General features: G+C 40.1%; 1 protein-coding gene and 1 long non-coding RNA gene across 3 annotated transcripts; one reads left to right on the top strand and one right to left on the bottom strand.

Annotated features, from left to right (window-relative positions):
• Positions 1-1,428: 1,428 nt before the first annotated feature.
• On the bottom strand, positions 1,429-15,674 carry LOC129041373 (uncharacterized). Of its 2 annotated transcripts, none has more exons than XR_008503850.1 (3): positions 14,665-15,674; positions 8,433-8,665; positions 1,429-1,653 (listed from the first exon to the last, which is right to left on the bottom strand). It is a non-coding gene; the product is annotated as an uncharacterized LOC129041373 (long non-coding RNA). The 2 variants fall into 2 exon arrangements; XR_008503849.1 differs by lacking the exon at positions 1,429-1,653 and adding an exon at positions 4,648-4,965.
• Positions 4,951-7,656, top strand: LOC129041372 (glycerophosphocholine phosphodiesterase GPCPD1-like). Its single transcript, XM_054496884.2, has one exon. The coding sequence runs from the start codon at positions 6,281-6,283 to the stop codon at positions 6,983-6,985; it is 705 nt and encodes a 234-aa protein (XP_054352859.1). The 5' UTR covers positions 4,951-6,280; the 3' UTR covers positions 6,986-7,656.
• Positions 15,675-17,115: the final 1,441 nt, after the last annotated feature.

Genomic DNA, 17,115 nt, shown 5'->3' with positions numbered 1-17,115 from the left:
TTAAGTCCTTGAGCTTTTGAAATCTAATATCCTGGCTAAAAAATTAGGAGGGACTATTTTTTAGGTGGCTGCCTAGAGTGTCCGATGCAATATGAGAAGAATTTTAATAGGCAAGAAAATGCATACTATATACACATATTACTCTTCTCTGATTTGCCTTAACATTGAGAGACTGGAAATTGCAAATGTAGTCCCTCAATTTAGGGTAAATTAACAAAAGACTCATGTTTCAGCTGAGCAAGTTATTGTATGAAACTTATAGGTAATAGATGTCATTAGCTGCAAAAAACAAAATAGTGTGACTAGATTCAGTGATTGTCTAGCCAGGCAAATGATAGACCAATTAGATTAATATCCTAAAGGTGCATGTAAAAAGCATTTATGTGCAATGTCGTGACCCTCCCCCAAACACCTGGCTCCTTACAGAGATACCAGTTTTTCCTGAATGACTCAGGGTGAATAGTGGGAACTGAGAATGCTCAGTGTTCAGAGTTGATTACTGGGAACAGAGTTAACACATTTCTTCTATATTATAAAGAGATTTTATGAATATTACTCTGCCTCAGAATGGGTTTTTATAAAAGATTGTTCATGTATAACACTCTATTTGGATTCATGGAAATTTTCAATATTCCATTTAAGTCAGAGACACTGAAATGTCAACCAAATTTCATAAAACATGTTTGAATGAGATCAAACCTTTCTTAGCTAAGAGTTTTATTTCATCAGTAAATTTAGAGGAAAATAAGAAATGTGTGTACTCTGGGCCAAATCACAGTGTTTGCCACGTGGGAACAATTCAGACAAGCGCTCTTCATCATCATTCTTTTTTTTTTTTTTGAGAAGGAGTCTCACTCTGTCACCAGGCTGGAATGCAGTGGCACGATCTTGGCTCACTGCAGCCTCCACCTGCCGGGTTGAAGCGATTCTCCTGCGTCAACCTCCCTAGTAGCTGGGACTACAGGCACATGCCACCATGCCCAGTTACTTTTTGTATTTTTGGTAGAGATGGGGTTTCACCATGTTGGCCAGAATGGTCTCGATCTCTTGACCTCTTGATCTGCCCGCCTCGGCCTCCCAAAGTGCTAGGATTACACGTCATCACTCTTAAAGTAGTAATAGCACCACATCCATTTCCTGGTACCAGCTGGCCTGTTTTTCACTGATATGAAGTGCAGAAGGTATTGAAACCATGAAGAAGGGTGATATAAATGGAATACTTATATGAAGTACAATTGTTAATAAAAAGTAGCATTTGATATTGTACAACTTTAGGTAAGACGATTAGTATGAGATAAAAATATTTTTACTTTAATTGACAGAATAACTTTATTCACAATATTTCCATTTCAAATAACTTTTTTTGCTCTATATTTGCTGTTTTTTATCCGATATTACCTGAGCGCAATAGGAATCAACAAAATGAATATTATACCACAATAATTTTATTCATGCATATGCTTAATTTGCTGAAAATATATTAGCTTACTATTAAATATTTATACTTTTATTGTGTCATTTTTTGCTCAAAAGTGGCTGTCCTTCCAGAAAACTGCTATTCTGAGCTCTGCTCACATTGACTTTGCTCAGCATAGTGACTGGAAGTGATGTGTGGATAAAAAGCAAATGTGTCTTCTTTGCATCTTTTTTCATCTGTTGGGTGAAGGAAGGGGAAAATGCAGTTAGAAAATTTTTACAAAGCTAATCTCCAAATGATCACAAAGAAGTTTTCTTAACCAGAAATCAACCAAAGGGGATGGCTGTGTAAGCAGAAAATGCATTATTTTGCTAAGCCTTTGAAATTTTAGGGTTTATTAGTATGACAATCCGCATTGCTTTAACAAACATATTAGTCTTTCAGTTTTAATTCTTCTGGGTATGATTCAATTTCCTGATGAATCTGAACTGAGAGGAGAATAACTTATTTGTAAAAATTAAAGATGTGGGAAAAAAATATGTTAACTAAAATAAAATAGTTAAAAAGAGACAGACAAAACAGAAAGTAAAATGATGTTCTTCAGAAGCAAAAAAGAGAAAGAGAAGACAGTTTATTGGACATTAAATTGTACTTTTTAAAGATAAAATTGATCTAGAGATCTCTTTCAAAAAATGTAAATATACTTAAAAGTACTAAACATATAGTTGAAATGTACAACTTTAAAAGTTTAAGATAGTAATTTTATGTTTTTAATCACAAATATTTATATGTATCAAAACATAGTTACATTTTTCAAAAATTACTTCAAATAACAAGTGTTTTTCTCACACAATAACATATATTCAAACAATAAATAGATGGTAATTTTAGACTGCCTTTTTTACTACTCATCTAGGCAATGAAACACAACCACCTGAGAAAAGAAATAAACAAGATAATTAATAAAATGGGGCAATATTTATACAGGCAAATATCACATAAGTAACTTTTATAGGCAATAGAAATGTCTGACTTATGGGGCCAGGCGTGGTGGCTCACGCCTGTAATCTCAGCACTTTGGGAGACTGAGGCAGGTGGATCACGAGGTCAGGAGTTCGAGACCAGCCTGGCCAGCATGGTGAAACACTGTCTCTACTATAAATACAAAAATTAGCCAGGCATGGTGGTGCACCCTGTAGTCCTAGCTACTCGGGAGGCTGAGGCAGGAGAATTGCTTGAACCCAGGAAGCCTGGGCATGACAGAGTGAGACTCCATCTCAAAAAAAAAAAAAAGAAAGAAATGTCTGACTTATACTTGTTTCTTTAAATTTGCCCCAAGTGAAACCTAGCAATTTATGTTTTAATTAAACACCACATTTTTATAAATAATACAGAGTGAAAAATTACCATCCAAATCATAAATATAATGTTAAAAACAAAAATACAATTTATTAATCAAAGGAAACCTACATTAAAAAAATGCAGTAAAATGGAGTTAAAAAATGAAACATGTTGACCTACAAAATACTGAATATTAGCATAGATGTATCAGAAAAATAATTATTTAAATAACTAAGTTTTCAAATGTGACTGAACTTTGGCATTTTTAATTATTGGCATGCAATGTATAGCAGTAAAATTTCACAAAAAAATGCATTATAAGAATTAATAAAAGACTAATGAAAATGGAACCTTTTAATTAATAAGTACTTAAAAGATACTAGGTAATGTTATGAATATATTGGTGCTATTACACAAAATATAAGATCTATAATACAGCCATATGAACAAGAAAATAATATCGCAAAACAAAAATATAATTTTTATAATACTGTGAGATTATACATTAAATATTGGTATTAAATTATATCATTATTTAGTTATAGATGGAGAAAAATGAGTAAAATACTAGTCTGTAATGGTGGTGGATGAATTGCTTTTAACTCAGGGATAAAAGCTACAAGACAAAAGTATTAAAAATACATATAATTGAAATAATTTGTTATTAGATACACAGTATAAAAATGTAAAGTGTGATATAAATCATGTATTGAAGAGAGTAAAATTGTTGAGTCTCTATACATAGAGGCTCAATTGTTATTATCTTAAGCTAGACTGTTATGAGATGATTTATGTAAGCCTCTTGGTAATTAAAAGAAAATTTGTAGTATATACACAAAAGAAAAAGGAATCAAGAGGCTGGGAGTTGTGCCTCACGCCTGTAATCCCAACACTTGGGGAAGCTGAGGCGGGCAGATCACCTGAGATCGGGAGTTCAAGACCAGCCTGACAAACATGGAGAAACCCCATCTCTACTAAAAATACAAAATTAGCCACCACATTAGCCATGCATGGTGGCACAGGCCTGTAATTCCAGCCACACGGGAGGCTGAAGCAGGAGAATCGCTTGAGCACAAGAGGCAAAGATTGCGGTGAGCCAAAATCACACCATTGTACTCCAGCCTGGGCAACAACTCAAAAAACAAAACAAAACAAAACAAAACAAAAAAAGGCCAGGCGTGGTGGCTCACGCCTGTAATCCTAGCACTTTGGGAGGCCGAGGCGGGTGGATCACAAGGTCAGGAGATCGAGACCATTGTGGCTAACATGGTGAAACCCCATCTCTACTAAAAACACAAAAAAATTTAGCAGGGCGTGGCGGCGGGCGCCTGTAGTTCCAGCTACTTGGGAAGCTGAGGCAGGAGAATGTCATGAACCCGGGAGGCGGCGCTTGCAGTGAGCCGAGATCGCACCACTGCACTCCAGCCTGGGCAACAGAGCGAGACTCTGTCTCAAAAAAAAAAAAAAAAAAGAAAAGAAAAAGAAAAAGGAATCAAAGCATACAACAACAACAAAAGCAAAAAAAAAAAAAAATTCGACAAAACACAAGAGAAGACAGCATGAATAAAAAAAAAGACATTATTAGGTTGGCGCAAAAGTAATGGTGGTTTTTGCCATTAAAAGTAATGGCAAAAATACTAAAGTGTAATAGTAAACGGTCAGACAACAATTAACAAAATGGCAGTAGTAACTTCTTACCTATCAACAATTTTTAAATATCAAATAATTATAAAAATGCACTGCTATGATTTGAATGTCCCCTTCAAAATTCATGTTGAAATTTAACTGCCATTGTTATAAAATTATACAGTTAGACCTTCAACAAGATATTAGGTTATGAGGGATCTACTCTCATGAATGAATTAATGTCATTATTTCCAGAGTGGGTTAGTTGGCAGGAAAGTGGGTTTATTATAAAGTAAGCTCTGGCCAGGTGTGGTTGCTCACGCCTGTAATCTCAACACTTTGGGAGGCTGAGGTGGGTGGATCACCTGAGGTCAGTCGTTCAAGACTAGCCTGGCCAACATGGGGAAACACTGTGTCTACTAAAAATACAAAAAAAAATTAGCTGGGGGGCGTGGTGGCACGTGGCTGTATTTCCAGCTACTTGGGAGGGCAAGTCAGGAGAATCGCTTGAATCCGGGCGGCAGACGTTGTAGTAAGCCGAGATCGTGCCACTGCACTCCAGCCTGGGCAAGGGCGAAACTCTGTCTCAAAAAAAAAAATAAATAAATAAATAAAGAGTAAGCTCTCTGGTGTACACCTTCTGTCATTCTTATGCCTTTGGCCATTTTGTGATGTGGAAATATGATTCTCATCAGATATCAATGGGATGATCTTGGACTTCCATAATCTAAAATTGTGAGCTAAGTACACTTCTATTCTTTATAAAATACCAACTCTAGAATATTCTGTTATTAAAGCAGAAAATGAAAAGATTCACAGAATCTCTAAATAGATTTTAAGAATCAACAGTATGCTTCACCCAGGTGACTTATTTTAGATTTAAGGGCACACATAGGTTAATGGTTAAAGAATTTTAAAAACCCATACCAATAATTGAAAGAGTGTAAGAGTGGCTATATTTATATCAGAAAAAACAGACTTCTAGAAAAAAATCTGTCCCAAGAGACAAAGATCACTCTACAATAAAAAGAGGATAATTTGGCCCTCCGGCCCCGCCCCGCGGGGTGGCCTGGCAGTTTGGTCTGGAGCAGCTGAAACTGGTTTGAGCGTAGCCGCTTCCTGTCGCTTGGCGCTGCGACTGGCCGCCCTGGGGAGCGCTGGCGAGGCACCGACAGCGGGTGTCCGGTACCTCTGCCCGCGGTCCTCGCTCTCGGGCAGGGCGGCAGCGATGCGGACCTGTGGACTAGCGAACCTGGCAGCACGACGTCATAAAATAAACCCATCAGAATGACACCTTCTCAGGTTACCTTTGAAATAAGAGGAACTCTTTTACCAGAAGTTTTTGCAATATGTGGAAGCTGTGATGCTTTTGGGAAACTGGAATCCTCAAAATGCTGTCTCTTCTTCCAGAGAATGAGACAGGTGGAAGGAGCTAAGATTGTATCAGAATGAGGACAATGCCCTAAAACCTGTCTTAGCAGAGCCAGCATGTTATGGAAAGCAACCATTGTACTCAGTGGAGGAGTATAAGTTCAGCATCGCTACTTCAAAGGGTACTTTTTAGAACCAAAGACTATCGGTGGTCCATGTCAAGTGATAGTTCACAAGTGGGAGATTCATCTACAACCACGATCAATAACCCCGTCAGAAAGCGAAATTGTTATTGACGATGGACAATTTGGAATCCACAGTGGTGTTGAAACTCTGGATTCTGGATGGTTGGCATGTCAGATTGAAACAAGATTACGTTTGCATTGTTCTGAAAAACCTCCTGTGCCAATAACCAAGAAAAAAATTTAAAAATCTAGATTTAGGGTGAAGCTGACACTAGAGGGCCTGGAGGAAGATGACGATGATAGGGTATCTCCCACTGTACTTCACAAAATATCCAATAGCATGGAGATCTCCTTAATAAGTGACAATGAGTTCAAGTGCAGGCATTCACAGCTGGAGTGTGGTTATGGCTTACAGTCTGATCATTGGACAGAGTACAGCATACGGACAATGGGACCAGATAACCTGGAACTAATCTTTGATTTTTTTGAAGAAAATCTCAGTGAGCATGTAGTTCAAGGTGATGCTCTCCATGGACGTGTGGATACAGCTTGTCTCTTATCATCCACCATTGCTGAGAGTGGAAAGAGTGCTGGAATTCTTACTCTTCCCATCATAAGCAGAAATTCCAGGAAAACAATAGGCAAAGTGAGAGTTGACTATATAATTATTAAGCCATTGCCAGGATACAGTTGTGACATGAAATCTTCATTTTCCAAGTATTGGAAGCCAAGAATACCATTGGATGTTGGCCATCGAGGTGCAGGAAACGCTACAACTACCCAGCTGGCTAAGGAAAATACTATTGCTTCTTTAAGAAATGCTGATAGTCATGGTGCAGCCTTTGTAGAATTTGATGTACACCTTTCAAAGGAATTTGTGCCCGTGGTATATTATGATCTTACCTGTTGTTTGACTATGAAAAAGAAATTTGATCCTGATCCAGTTGAATTATTTGAAATTCCAGTAAAAAAATTAACATTTGACCATCTCCAGTTGTTAAAGCTCACTCATGTGACTGCACTGAAATCTAAGGATCGGAAATAATCTGTGGTCCAGGAGGAAAATTCCTTTTCAGAAAATCAGCCATTTCCTTCTGGTAAGATGGTTTTAGAGTGTTTGCCAGAAGATGTAGGGTTTAACAGTGAAATAAAATGGATCTGCCAACAAAGGGATGGAATGTGGAATGGTAACATATTTTGACATGAATCTTTTTGGATATAAATTTAAAAACTGTTTTAGAAAATTCTGGGAAGAGAGAATAGTGTTTTCTTCATTTGATGCAGATATTTGCACAATGGTTCGGCAAAAGCAGAACAAATATCCCATATTATTTTTAATTCAAGGAAAATCTGAGATTTATCCTGAGCTCATGGACCTCAGATCTCCGACAACCCCCATTGCAATGAGCTTTGCACAGTTTGAAAATCTACTAGGGATAGGCTGGGTGCGGTGGCTCACTCCTGTAATCCCAGCACTTTGGGAGGCTGAGGAGGGTGGATCACCTAAGGTCAGAAGTTCAAGACTAGCTTAGTCAACATGGTGAAACCCCATCTCTACTAAATATGCAAAACTTAGCTGGGCATGGTGGTGGGCGCCTGTAATCCCAGCTACTCAGCAGGCTAAGGCAGGAGAATCGCTTGAATCCAGGGGGTGGAGGTTGCAGTGAGTCGAGATCACACCATTGCGCTCCAGTCTGGGCAACAAGAGCGAAACTTTGTTGAAAAAAAAAAGAAGAAAGAAAAGAAAAGAAAATCTACTGGAGATAAATGCACATACTGAAGACTTGGTCAGAAACCCATCTTATATTCAAGAGGCAAAAGCTAAGGGACTAGTCATATTCTGCTGGGGTGATGACAGCAGTGATCCTGAAAACAGAAGAAAATTGAAGGAACTTGGAGTTAATGGTCTATTTTATGATAGGATATATGATTGGATGCCAGAACAACCAATTGGAATGCCTGAAGCAAGAATTGCCAGAGCATAAGGGCTGTTTGTGTCCCGCTATTAGCCACTTTGTTCCCTCATCTTTGTATGAGGAGCCTGATACCCATGTGGGTGCCAATGGCATTGATAACGTGGAGAATACTTAGTTTTTATTGCACAGAGGTCATTTTGGGGGTATTCATTTTTCATCATTGAGCATCATTGATCTATGCCTTTTGGGCTTCTCAGTTCAACGAAGCAATCATGAAGTATTTAACTCTTTCACTACAGTTCTTGCAAGTATGCTATTTAAATTACTTAGCCAGGTGTAATTGCCAGTCAGTCTCTTTATAGTGAGAAAACTTATTGGTTGGTAATATGAATATTTTAAACTAAATATATAAATCTATAATGTTAAATGTTCATTAAAAGCATAGCACTTTGAAATTAAATATATAAATAGCTCATATTTACACTGATAGCTTTTCATTTGATCAGGTCTGAAATCTTTAGCACTTGAGGAAAATGACTATGCATAATTATATCTAACCATTGAAAAAATAAGTACCTCAAATGCATGCATTTGCACTGGTGATTCCAACTGCACAAGTCTTCGTGCCATCTTGCATACAGGTATTTTTTACATGGGTTGACATGCACATAACAGCATTTTCTTTCAGTGTGAACCTTGAGGCTGCTGCCATTTTTCCACTTAACCAAACCAGCCTGAAGGTGAACCTTGAAACTTGTTTCATAAATCTTTCAAAAGTTGTTTTACATCGATGTTAAAATTTCAAGATGCTGCAGGGTAATTTAATGTATAAAATATTAGTAAGAAAAAGTATGTGTTGCATACTTAGTTGAATAGATCACAACATATAAGTTCAATTCAGTGCATGCTTTAAGTGTTAAGCATGAGATTGTACATGTTACTGTTAGGTCCTTGCATCCGTGGTGCTAGGTGAGTATGAGAAGATGTCAAGGACTGGATATATTTTGTTACCTAAAAAATAAAAAAAGGCTGTAGGCATTTTAAATATGCTTATTTTGTGTGTCTCTCACTACCTATTACACACTGTTGCTTTGTGGGTTTGTTTTGTATATGTGTGTCTGGAACAGTAGTTAAATTTCCATGCAGAAAAATAAATGTCCTGAATTCTCATATTAGTACTCTTTATTGTATATCATGCATGTAATTTATTTAGAAATGTAGAAGGTCTTACTAAATGTATATGCATGTGTTTCAGATTATACTAGGATTTCTTGGATTAGAAGCAGATTGTGTTAACTTAAGAATGAATATTAAATAAAATAATACAGTTTTTTTATTACAAAATGAAAAAGAGGATAATTTTTCAAGAGGATATAACAATTAAAAAATATATGCACCCAATATTAGAGGACATAAATATATAAACATATATAAACAGAACTTTAGAAAAAACAAATATGACAATAATAGAGGACTTTGTTACTCTACTGAAAACAATAGATTATTCAGACAGAAAGCTAGAAAGAAAACAATGTGCTTGGATAGTGCTGAGGAACACTGCAAATCCCGGACATATGTAGACTATTTCAAGTAGCAGTATGAGAATACGTATTCTTATCAAGCACAAATGGAACATTATCCATGATAGAGCATATGTTGGGCCAACAAAAAAAACAAACTCTATTCAAATTTAAAAAGATTAAAATTACAGCAACTTTTTTTTTGTTTTTTGTTTTTGAGATGGAGTCTCGCTCTGTCAACCAGGCCGGAGTGCAATGTTATGATCTGAGCTCACTACAACCTCCGCCTCCCGGGTTCAAGCAATTCTCCTGCCTCAGCCTCCCAAGTAGCTGAGATTACAGGCATGCAACACCATGCCTAGCTAATTTTGTATTTTTAGTAAAGACGGGGCTTCACTATGTTGGTCAGTCTGGTCTCAATCTCCTGACCTCAGGTAATCCAACTGCCTAGGCCTCCCAAAGTGCTGGGATTACAGGCAGGAGTCACTGCGCCCAGCCATATCAATTTTTAAATTTACAATTTAATAAAACTAGAAATCAATAGCCAAAGAAAAATTTTAAAACTCACAAATATGTGGGCAGTAAACAACATGTTCCTGGACAACGAATGGGTCAAAGAGAAAAAGCAAAGGGAAATCAGAAAGTATAATGAGAAAAAAGAAAATAGAAACAACATACAATAGCTCCTGGGATACAAAAAAAAACCCCACAAAACAGTTCTAAATCAGAAGTTTATAGTGCTATATTTCTATATTAAGAGAAAGGAAAAGATGTCAACTAGAAAACATAACTTTAATTCACAAAATACTTGAAAAAGAACAAATAAATAATCCCAATGTTAGCAATGTAAGGAAAATAACAGGCCGGGCTCAGTGGCTCATGCCTGTAATCCCAGCACTTTGGGAGGCTGAGGTGGGCAGATCACCTGAAGTCAGGAGTTCGAGACCAGCCTAGCAACATGGTGAAACCCCGTCTCCACTAAAAATGCAAAAATTAGCCAGGTGTGGTGGCAGGCGCCTGTAATTCCAGCTACTCAGGAGGCTGAGGCAGAAGCATCGCTTGAACCCAGGAGGCAGAGGTGGCCGTGAGCCGAGTTTGCACCACTGCACTCCAGCCTGGGTGTCAAAAGCAAAACTCCGTCTCAAAATAAATAAATAAATAATAAAAATAAATGAAAGAAAAAATAATAAAAATTAGAGCAGAAATAGATTTCATAGATATTGAAAAGACAAGAAAAAAGATAAAAAGCAGAGAAAGAATTTACATGTAAAAGGTATTTAACATTTTAAGAAAAAAAAAGAAGTGTAAATTCCCATTTTTATTTTTTAGTTGAATGATTGCCTTATCTTTATTTTGTATTTATGCTTACAATAAGCAGGTCCAAAAACTTTATCCTGAACTTGTGGACATATGATTTCCAGTAGGGTTTGTATTTAGGCACCAGAGGTGTGGCCTTGTGTTTGTGAAAGAGCGTTTGTGGAAAAGAAGAAGGCAGAATAAGAGAAGGTGCTATAAATAAACCTACGGGGGCTGGGTGCGGTGGCTCATTCCTGTAATCCCAGCACTTTGTGGAGGCCGAGGCGGGTGGATCACCTGAGGTCAAGAGTTCGAGACCAGCTTAGCCAGCATGGTGAAGTCTCATCTCTACTAAAAATACAAAAATGAGCCGAGCATGGTGGTGGCGCCTGTAATCCCAGCTAATCGGGAGGCTGATGCAAGAGGATCTTTTAAACTTGGGAGACGGAGGCTGCAGTGAGCTGAGATCCCGCCACTGCCTCCATCCTGGGTGAAAACAGCAAAACTCAGTCTCAAAAAAATAAAAAGAAAGAAAGAAAGAAGGAAGGAAGGAGGGAGGGAGGGAAGGAAAGAAAGGAAAGAAAAAGAAAGAAAGAAAGAGAGAGAGAGGAGGGGGAGGGGAGGGGAGGAGAGGAGAGGAGAGGAGAGGACAGAAGAGGAGAGGAGAGGAGAAAAAAACCTATGGGTGGGGAACAGTACCCAGTTGGTGAAAAGACTGGTTAGTGCTGCAGATACTGGTCCAGACAGGTAGCTCTGACTTATAAATGTGTGCATGTAGGCAGATGGGAGGGAGGGATGACCCAGAAGCCTAAGCTAGTGGAGAAAATGGGTCACTGGTGCAGATTCAAGATCTGGGCATAAAAATAAGCCATGAGTCCTCTCGGCACTTACGTAGCCTATTGGAGGAAAACTCTAGAAGGAGAAGTTCTCTCAGCACAATTTCTGAGGGTGAAGCCTTGCCATGGGAGGAGTGTGGCTACATCACTGCCCAGTGTGCATGGGTGTGAGCGTGCAGAAATCACTTTCTAGCAGCAGTGTGGGGAGAGGAGCCTGTCCTCAGAGTTGCTTTCCTTTGAGTTCTCAGTTTCCTTTGAACCTGGATGAGACCTGGAATCACAGGACAATTCACAGTGCAACAGCTTGTGTGCAGAAGAATAGAGTATCCATTCCCCAAAAGACCCACAGTCTCACTCCAGCCAAGGCTACTGTGATGTCTTTGTTCTCACACCAAATATGCGGCATTTGTTGAACACCAGCCAACTCTTCAACACCAACTGGATGTTCAACAACTCAATTCTGACAGAATCCAGAGTCACCATGACCCGACCACTTCAGGACTCAATTCCTCAATATAGTCCCCAGTGCACATGTCAGGGACAAGCACCAGGGGCCCATCTATACCTCTAAGCAGGTATCTATAAATCATGGGCTTTCTTAAATTTCTCCCTGAAGTTTAATAATTTGATAAAACTACTCACAGAACTTGGCAAAACACTCTACCTATGTTTACCAGGTTACTATAAAGAATACAATTCAGGAAATGACAATTGGAAAAAAATGTATAGAGCACAGAAAAGTGGGAGAGAAAGACGGGGTGGGTAGTGAGTCCTGGTAAATGGTTACAATTAAGAAAACTCCCTAATGCTTTGTGTTCTGTAAGAACAGCTTACTGCAAAGAAAGATCCTTACCATTATGACTGAGATGATGATATGCCCGCTTTTAGATATCACAGATTCACAGACTCCACATTCCCATTGTTCTTCACACACAATTAAATAATTTTGTCTTCAGGATTCAGAATAAAATACTTGCTAAGCAAACTTTGCTTAAGTTTCTCTCTTTCCCCCAGACCCCTGGACTCTGCCCCACCTCCAGTCTGAGCAAACATACAACCCCTCTTGATGTCTCTACCAAGAACAGGCTGACTTCAGGGTGCAACATTCTTTAATCTTGCGTTGATTTTGCCACCCTCCATTCTGCCCTCCTCTCCCACCTTCTTTCTAATCTTGCTTGCTCCTCCATATGAATGACAGCCCTTTTCAGCTTAACTTTTGAGACGTTTGCAGATATTATATTTGGTGCTTCCCCCATTGCAACACTACTTTATTTATTAATTTTATTTGAGACAGAGTCTCACTCTGTTACCTAGGCTGGAGTGCAGTGGTGTGATATTGGCTCACTGCAACTTCCGCCTCCCAGGTTCAAGCGATACTCCTGCCTCCGCCTCCCGAGTAGCTGGTATTACAGGTACCCGCCACCATACCCAGCTGATTTTTGTATTCTTAGTAGAGACAGGGTTTCACAATGTTGACCAGGCTGGTCTTGAACTCCTGACCTCAAGTGATCCACCTGCCTTGGCCTCCCGAAGTGCTTAAGATTACAGGCGTGGGACACCGTGCCCAGCCACAACATTACTTTAGAATAAAGTTACTTCTTACCTACATCTAAATTGATTTTATTTGACAATATCTAAAAACAACCCCAAAACAATAACAATTACATTCTGACAGAGGACATCACAATCCTCCTCCCATCTCAACTCTCACTGCACCTGCCTGTGCATCCCCACAGTTGAGATGGTGACATATACTTTGAGTCAGCTTACAGACATTGTGATAACTCTTACACATAAGCCCAGCCAAAGAGAGAGATTTTGACTCTCATAGATAGGACTAGGGCCATGGGTAAGGTCCTGTGTCTTCTACTTGTATGAATATCACAGATGATTATGACACCCATGCATATTAAATAAACCCCGTGGGTGGTACAGAAAGTCTCATAACGGCCCAGAACACAGGTGAGATTGAGAGTCCTGTATGAACACACAGCCAAAAGTAGAAATTGTCACATGCCCAAGGGTACACAAGTCACAATTGAGGTTCTGAATCACACCCAGGGGCAGTCAAGAGTTGGAATTGTGACTCTCATATACGGATCCAGTCCACAGGTGAAGTGGGGACTCTCCAACCAGGATTCAGCACAGCACTGAGGTTGTGACTCCCCTACTGGAACACAGCTTGGAGAAGAAATTGGGGCTCTCATGGGAGGATGCAATCCACTGTTGAGATTGTGACTCATGCGCTTGGACCTAAGTCTCAGGAATGGTTGGCTCTTACACCTGGAATGGGGAAATGTGTGGAATTGGGAGTCTCATTCCTGGGCCTGCCTGCAAGTTTAATTGTGACATGCACTTCTACCTAGAAACTTAGTAATTTTATTGTCCTTCTGGGCTCAACACACAGATATCTTGTGAGTTATACCTGGGCCAAGTACCGAGGTGATGTGACTATATTGCCTGGCTACTTCCCTCAAAGGTATTGTAATATATCTCTTTACTGAGCACCTAGGTGAAGTAAATCTTCTCTTGCCTGGACCCTGCCCACAGGTAAAGTTATGACATATCACTAAGCCTAGCAGTTAATGATGTGATTGTCCTGTCTTGTTTGTGCTCTGCCCTGAAGAAGCATTGTGACATTGCTGGTCTAAGTAAAAAGGTAATTCAAGTCTTCTGCCTGGGACATGTGCACAGGGGGGATTGTAAATATCTCTTGGCTTATCAACATGATGATGTGATTCTCCTTTCTTGTCTGGAACCTTTTTCTAGTTGGGATCACAACATATTGCTGGGCCCAGCACCGGGTGATGTTATTCTTCTCTCAGAGCCCAGCCCACAAATGGCATTGTGGCATCTCTCTGGGCCCATCGCCTAGGTGATGTGACTCTGCTCTTCTGCCTGGGCACTTTCCACAGAAGGAATTGTGACATGTAGCTGGACCCAGCTCCCTGGTGATGTAACTGTCCTGTCTTGGCCCTGTGCAAAGGGGGCATTGTGATATGTTGCTTGGCCAAGCCGCTAGGTGATATGACTCTCCTAAATAGGCCCTTTACTGAGAGAGGATTTTCACTCATTGCTGGGCCAGTCATATAGGTGATGTGTCTCTCCTCTGTTGCCTGGACCCTGCCCAAGTAAGAATTGTGGCATATCACTTACCCAGCACCCAGGTGATAGGACTCTCATGTCTGGTTCCTGCTGACAGGTGAAATTGCGACATATACATGGTCGCAGCTCACAGGTGAGATGATGACTCTCATACCTGGATCCAGCTAAGAGAACAGATTTTGACTCTGATATCTAGGCTTAGGGCAACAGATAAGGTCCTGGGTCTCCTACTTAAATAAAGGTCATAGTGTATTATGATACCAAGGTATATTGTATAAAGCCCTCAAATGATACAGTGTCATAACAGGACCCAGAACAAAGATGAGATTGTGACTCTCATATGCACATCCATCTGATAGAATTGTCACCCTCACACATAGCTAGTTCTCACTGGTGAGGTCCTAAATCTCACATGCAAATGCAATCCAGACTTGGAATTGTGACTGTCATATATAGATACAGCTACAGGTGAGACAGTGACTCATTTTTGAACCCAGCTCACAGAAACAGCAATAAAACTCATACCTGGACCCAGTCAATAGCAGACATTTACAATCCTGGACATTTTCCTGCTAAAGGTATAAGAGTCAACACCTCTTGTGGGTTGAGTTCAAGTATGGAAGTCAGTCACAACAGTGGACTAAATCAATGCACAAGAGCCCAAATATCACCAACAGACTGTTTTGATAGGGGAGTCAGAGCCCCCAGGTGTTCTAAATCCTGGACTTGGTGTTATCATCTCATCTGTCGATTGGATTGATGCATGAGATTCACAATTCCAACTTGATTGCCTCTTGGTGTGCGATTCAGAACCTCAACAGTGGGTTCTGTTAATGTGGAAGGCTGATAATCCTTACTTTTATTTGAGTTTGTGTACAACAGCCATAGTTTGACCACAGTTTTAGCTGGGCTATATTTTGGCACTCTTTGTAGCACTTGAGGGCTTCATACAATGTGCATGCAAGTTGTGATATTCCGTGACCATCCTACAAGTTGAAGATACAGGACCTTAGTTTTTGCCCCAAGACTACAGGGGTCAAAATATCTTCAGGTATGAGTCATCATTCCACCTGTAAGCTGTGCCCTTGTGTATTTCCTAATACCAACTGTGGAGAGAGACCAGGCACAAGGGTTGCATCACCTGGGTGATGGCCAAAGATATGTCACAATTGCCACTTTGGGCAGGATCAAAAATCTCCCCTGAGTGCAGGGGCAATTCAGGAGGGTCATATCACCTAGTTACTGGGCTCAGCAATATGTCACAATGCCCCTTGTGGGCAGGGCCAAGGCAGGACTGTTACATCACCTGGAAGCTGGGCCCAGTGATATGTCACAATGTCTCTTGGGGGCAGGGTTCAGGCAGGAAAGAAGAGTCACATCACCTAGGTGATGGGCCTGGAGATATTTCACAATGCCTTCTGTAATTAGAACCCAGAAAAAAGAGTTATATCATTTGGGTTAAAGGTCCGGTGATATTTCACAATCCCAACTAAGGGCAGGACCCAGGCAGAAAAGGAGAGTCACTTCCTTTGATGATTGGTCCAGAGATACATCACAATTTCCCCTGAGGACAGCTCTCATGCAGAAGAGGAACTAAATATAGCGCATGGTCCAGGTATATGTGAAAATCTCAACTGTACACTGGGCCCAGGCACTAGAGTAAAATTAATCAGAGGCTGGGAAAATGTATATGTCACAATTACACCTGCAGAAAGGTTTAAAGATAAGATTTAAAACCCCACAAATGTCCTGGCTTCACTTATGACAGTCAACATATCTTGCGAGATATGGTTAAGTATTTGACTCACAACCTCAACAGTGGACTGGCTCTGTGCATGAGAGCCTGAACCCCACTTACAGTATCCCAGTAGCAGAGTCACAGCCTCACAGGGATGCTGAATCTTGGTGTGGGAATCACCATGCTACCTGTGGACTGCGTTCACATATGAGAGTCATAATTCCAACTTTGACTGCCTCTGAGTGTGAGATTGAGGACGTTGTAAGGAGGCTGTGTTCAGGTGGGGAGGGTGACAATTCTTACTGTTAGCCAGGTGTGCATATGAGAGTCACAATCTCACCTGTTTGCTGCTCCCTGTTATGACACTGTCTGTACCACCTGAGGGTTTTACATGGCACATGTGAGACTCACAATCTGATTTCAGACCTTTGTGCTTGCCCAGGCGTTTGTTACAATCCCAAATGTAGGATCACGCCCATTGCCCTAAGCCCAAGCATGAGAGTCAACATCTTTCCTATTTTTGGTTCCAGGTAGGAGAGTCATTTTTGCTCCTGTGATCTGGTTACAGAAATTGGTCAGCATCCCTCCTGTGGCTCAATCCACATGTGGCAGACATGATCCAACTGTGGACTGTATCTGTCAGTGAGATTCAGAAACTATTTTGCTCTCTCCCTATATAAAGGTGACAATTTTAACAGTCAGCTGAGTGTGCATACAATAGTCACAACCTCAGTGTTGTGCTGGGTCTTATTAGGACACTCTCT

This window comes from Pongo pygmaeus, chromosome 6 (assembly GCF_028885625.2).
Source record: "Pongo pygmaeus isolate AG05252 chromosome 6, NHGRI_mPonPyg2-v2.0_pri, whole genome shotgun sequence".
NCBI classification, from domain to species: domain Eukaryota; kingdom Metazoa; phylum Chordata; class Mammalia; order Primates; family Hominidae; genus Pongo; species Pongo pygmaeus.
This window is presented reverse-complemented; position numbering and strand designations above follow the sequence as displayed.